Genomic DNA, 5,197 nt, shown 5'->3' on the forward strand with positions numbered 1-5,197 from the left:
CCTTTCTTATCAAACATTTTTAGTATAACAATAAAAAAGTATATAAATAAATATTCAGAAAATAAAATATAATATTTCTTCGTTAAAAAATACGTGACTTTATTGCTTTATTTTATACGCACACATATGGCCACATCTTCTTCTACATCTTATTATCTACGTATGAGTGTAATTTGAGTGATGACTACCCCCTTTCTCTCTCTACCTGCGTCACTGCCTATATATACTCTTCCCAACCTACACCTTTATCTTTGTAAATTCACTGTCTCAGACTTCACATTCTCTCTCTAAAATTCTTTCAGCAAAATCAGCAGAGAGCACTGAGCACTGAACCAACCCCAACCCTCTTAAACCACTTACTACTAGTTAGTTATCTAACGGTTTCTTCATTTCTTTCTTTCTGTTTCAATTTTTATTCCCATTTTACCCTCCAGGCTCTCCCTAATTTCCAAGCTCATGCCATTCCACCATTAACCAAACTCGCTCTCAAAAGCTAATAAAAAAAGAAGAAAGACAAAAAGAAAGAAAAGATGATAAGCTGGAAGGACCTATACAGCGTCTTAACGGCGGTGGTTCCGCTGTACGTGGCGATGATCCTCGCGTACGGTTCCGTCCGGTGGTGGAAGATTTTCTCGCCGGACCAGTGCTCCGGGATCAACCGTTTTGTCGCGATCTTCGCCGTGCCGCTGCTTTCTTTCCACTTCATATCCTCCAACAACCCTTACGAGATGAACTTCCGGTTCATCGCCGCCGACACGCTACAGAAGGTGATGATGCTCTTCGCCTTGGCCATATGGACCAACTTCACCGCCAACGGAAGCCTCGAGTGGATGATCACCATCTTCTCCCTCTCCACATTGCCCAACACTCTTGTCATGGGGATCCCACTCCTCATCGCCATGTACGGCGACTACTCCGGCCAACTCATGGTTCAGGTGGTGGTGCTCCAGTGTATCATATGGTACACTCTCTTACTCTTTCTCTTCGAGTACCGCGGAGCCAAGCTGCTTATTATGGAGCAGTTTCCGGAAACGGCGGCTTCTATTGTGTCCTTTAAGGTCGACTCCGACGTCGTGTCGCTCGACGGTAGAGATTTTCTTGAGACCGATGCGGAGGTTGGTGATGACGGTAAGCTTCATGTTACTGTGAGGAAGTCTAACGCGTCGCGAAGATCGTTCATGATGACGCCGCGTCCGTCGAACCTAACCGGCGCTGAGATTTACAGCCTTAGCAGTTCCCGGAATCCGACGCCGCGAGGGTCCAACTTCAACCACGCCGATTTTTACTCCATGATGGGGTACCACCCGCCGAGGCATTCTAACTTTGGTGCTAATGACTTATACTCCGCTCAGTCCACTTCGCGGGGGCCTACGCCGCGTCCCTCCAACTTCGAGGAGAACATGAGCTCCCCGAGGTTCGGGTTTTACCCGGCGCAGACGGTTCCCGCTTCGTACCCAGCTCCCAATCCAGAATTCGCTGCCAGCTTGAGCAGCAAGAGCGTCAAGAATTCACAAGTGCCACCTGTGGCAGCTCCGCCTCCTCCCCCACAGGTTCAACCTCAGCCACAGCCACAGGGGCAGCAGTTGGTTCAGGCTCAACCTGGCAGCGGCGGTGCTGCTGCTGGTGCTAAAGCGAGCCATGATGCAAAGGAGCTCCACATGTTCGTGTGGAGCTCCAGCGCTTCGCCAGTTTCAGAGACCGGCGGGCTTCACGTGTTTGGCAGCGCGGATTTTGGAGCGTCCGATCAGTCTGGTCGCTCCGATCAAGGCGCGAAGGAGATCAGGATGCTGGTTGCTGACGAGCACCCTCAAAATGGGGAATCCAACAAAGGTATATTTGCTTCCTTTTTCTTTTTTAAAGTTTGTTTATGTAATTTGATAAGGGAGGAGAATCATACATATTGATGGGTTCACAGTGGAAGGTGAGTTTGGTGGGGAAGAGTTGAAGTTCCCAACAGGGAAAGTAGATGGGGAGCAAGGAGAGGAAGAAGGGGAGAAAGAGGGTCCCGGAGGGCTGAACAAACTGGGGTCGAGTTCGACGGCGGAGTTGCACCCAAAGGCAACCGGAGCGGCGGGGGTTGGAGTGTCAAAACACATGCCTCCAGCGAGTGTGATGACGCGCCTGATACTGATCATGGTGTGGAGGAAGCTTATCCGTAATCCCAACACTTACTCCAGCCTCATTGGTGTCATTTGGTCCCTGGTGGCCTTTAGGTAAATATCGACTTCTTACTGTGGTAATTGCTTTTATAGTTTGTTAGTTAGTTAAGACTTTGATTATGATTAATTAATTGATTGATTGCAGGTGGCATGTGCATATGCCAAAAATAATAGAGAAATCAATCTCCATACTGTCTGATGCTGGTCTTGGAATGGCTATGTTCAGCTTAGGTGAGTGGTCGCAATTCCTCCACAAATTTGCCACTCCTTCAATGATTCTTAGCTTAGCTTCTTTTCTTCATTGACTATTTCCATTTTCCCCTTTTTTACAAAGACAAACATGGCTATAGTGATTCCCATTTCCAGCGGTACATACACGTAGCCAGATCTAGTTTTGAGTGGTTACGCTTAATTAATTTTATTCGCATGTTGTAGTTTCTTTAGGCAAGTAGTAAGTAGATCAAAATGATAACCAACGCAATAAAATGTGTATGTGTATGTGTGTGAATCTATGAAAAGTATGGATTTGGGGGAAAGCGAGTTTAAGCAAGGGACAACCGTCCATTATGGTGAAGTTTGTTACCGCAAAGCAACAACAGCATATATAAGCAGATCATGTTCATCACCCGACATGTGGGGTCGTGTATTGAAACGACGTCGCTTTGCGGTCCAGGGTGGTGCTGGTGACTGCTGCCATTTTCTTCTTCTTTTTATATTATTTCTTTCTGGGACCAAATTAGGCATAGGTAGTTGAATCGGACGAATCATGCACTACCCATAAATATGTTTTAATCTTCACTCACTGTTAAATCTAAAAATGGATTTGTAGGTCTGTTTATGGCACTTCAACCCAAGATAATTGCGTGTGGTAATTCGGTAGCGACTTTTGCTATGGCGGTTCGCTTCCTCACTGGCCCAGCGGTTATGGCAGCAGCTTCCATCGCTGTTGGCCTCCGTGGCACCCTCTTACGTGTTGCTATCGTTCAGGTAATTATTTTACCTACCAATAATTTATGCTACTTTTTCAATTTTTCTTTGTGTCTAAAACTTTGAGAAAATTATTATTACATTCATGTCTTTTCATGTGATGTCTATGTCTATGTGTTGTTCCTCTCCGATCATTAATTATTGATGCCATCATTTTAGAGAATTTGAATGCTTTTGGAGCCAACTACGTATCTTGTAATTAAGAGTTTAATGTTTTTTTTACGTACACTGATTTGTATATAATATATTATAACAGTTTTGGTTATTATTATTTGAACATAGGCTGCACTTCCACAAGGGATTGTTCCCTTTGTTTTTGCCAAAGAGTACAATGTCCATCCAGCCATTCTAAGCACAGCGTAAGCAATTTTCAAATCAATTCAAACTTTCTTATATGATTTTTAATTTTAATAACTTTAATTCTTATATATTGTATGAATTTAAATGCAGGGTTATATTTGGGATGTTGATAGCACTGCCAATTACTCTAGTCTACTACATACTCCTTGGTTTGTAAAAAAATAATGGAGTGACCCTTAATTTTTCAACCTTTTTATTCTTTGGGAGTAAGCAATGGACGTGCATGAAAGGAAATAATGATTCTGGGTGTATGTTGTTAGCAACCATGAGGATTTTCTGGGGAGCAGCTAAGACTAGGAAGAAAAAAATGACGCAAGAATCACAAAATTTAAACGGTGGTGAGATCCTTTCATCAGGTTTTTTTCCAAAATTTTGGGAACATATAAAAAAAATAAAAATAAAAAAAGTTGACCTATTTGGCCCCCATATCTTCTTGAATCTAGTAGTGCCTCCCCCTATTTGAGTAAAAAAAAAAATAAACTGACGCAATTTTCAAGAACAACACCTCATAAGAAGGAACAAAGTCCACCATATGGGAGACAATTGCAGAGGAAAACAGGGGAAATCTAGCATCGGCAGAGTCAAATGATATCTAGGAATGGCTCCCTCTCCTATCCAGAAATTGTAAATTTTTTCATTATTATTTTAATTTAGAAAATTCACGTTTCGGTCATCAAGTAGCAAAGATGGTTTTCTTAGCAATTGGTTAGAGGAAATGAATATATTATATATAAGAGGAGAAGACTTTTTCTACAAAGTTTTGTTTACTTTAATTTTGTTATATGCTGTTAATTAATTATTTAATTGTTATATGGAAAAGTCTAGAGGGCCAGCAACTTTTATGTTTTGTGGCCAGCACTTAACCATCAAAAGAAATGTGAGCGATCTCTTACTATTGAATGTAATCTCACACCATTAAAAAGACTATTGATAGCCAATTGATGGTTACAAAACACAAAAGTTGCTGGCCCCAGCACTCCTCTTGTTATATTTATTGGTTTTTTTTTCTTTGATCGTCCGCGGATCCGGCAGCTATATGCGTTTGTTCGCTATGTTTGTGATACGTAACTTGATTAGCAATTTTTTATTCCGAGAAAGTGAACAAAGAAAAAAGAAAAAGAAAAGAGTTGGGCTTCTTTATTTAATCTTGTAGTGTAAAGAGAAGCATAGTGTGAGAAAAATAAAGCTGGGACTAGGAGTCTTGAGAGTGAAATATGAACTTCCAAATTCTACTGAGTGGGGATTACGTAGTTTTCATGTGAAGCTGAACATGGCATGAAAATTATGGTAAAATAATATTTTTATAAGGAAAAGTATAGGTAGACAATGAAAATACTAAATAATGTCGGATGTTCATTTCACTAAGTGTGTGGATGGTTATTCTAATATTAAGATTTAGGTGGACAATTCAGAGGCATAGTGTATTTTGATTTGATTGGTAATTATTCATGTTGTTCAAAAAAATTATTGGTTACCTAGCATTATCCTTTTTATAGTTATGGTCATAAATTAATTGAAAAAAAACCGAAATTATTTCGTAAATATACGAGTTTCATAAGAAAGCATTCATTCACATATTATTTTAGAATGTTACTTTTAATCTTGATAAATGAATTTATCCTCTTTTTTCTTTTAAGTTAAAACTAGGAGTGTACTATAAATTAAATTTTTGAAAAAGTAAAAAGAAAGTA

General features: G+C 40.6%; 1 protein-coding gene across 2 annotated transcripts; it reads left to right on the top strand.

Annotated features, from left to right (window-relative positions):
- Nucleotides 211-4,044, top strand: LOC107639302 (auxin efflux carrier component 4). 2 transcript variants are annotated; one of them, XM_016342780.2, is made up of 7 exons: nucleotides 211-1,602; nucleotides 1,637-1,869; nucleotides 1,942-2,213; nucleotides 2,305-2,390; nucleotides 2,989-3,146; nucleotides 3,429-3,505; nucleotides 3,597-4,044. In XM_016342780.2, the coding sequence occupies exons 1-7, from the start codon at nucleotides 531-533 to the stop codon at nucleotides 3,661-3,663; spliced, it is 1,965 nt and encodes a 654-aa protein (XP_016198266.1). In that variant the 5' UTR covers nucleotides 211-530; the 3' UTR covers nucleotides 3,664-4,044. The 2 variants fall into 2 exon arrangements, with proteins under 2 accessions (XP_016198266.1, XP_016198265.1); XM_016342779.2 differs by having other exon boundaries at nucleotides 233-1,830; nucleotides 1,916-2,213.

The sequence above is a fragment of the Arachis ipaensis genome, chromosome B04 (genome assembly GCF_000816755.2).
Source record: "Arachis ipaensis cultivar K30076 chromosome B04, Araip1.1, whole genome shotgun sequence".
In the NCBI taxonomy this organism is placed as follows: Eukaryota; Viridiplantae; Streptophyta; class Magnoliopsida; order Fabales; family Fabaceae; genus Arachis; species Arachis ipaensis.

What these genes read in the sequence shown, in the direction of transcription:
- LOC107639302 (XM_016342779.2), top strand. Translation starts at nt 531, where the DNA reads ATGATAAGCTGGAAGGACCTATACAGCGTCTTAACGGCGGTGGTTCCG. An exon ending in TGGTCCCTGGTGGCCTTTAG is followed by an intron (nt 2,214 to 2,304) that starts GTAAATATCGAC and finishes GATTGATTGCAG; the next exon opens with GTGGCATGTGCATATGCCAA. An exon ending in TACGTGTTGCTATCGTTCAG is followed by an intron (nt 3,147 to 3,428) that starts GTAATTATTTTA and finishes ATTTGAACATAG; the next exon opens with GCTGCACTTCCACAAGGGAT.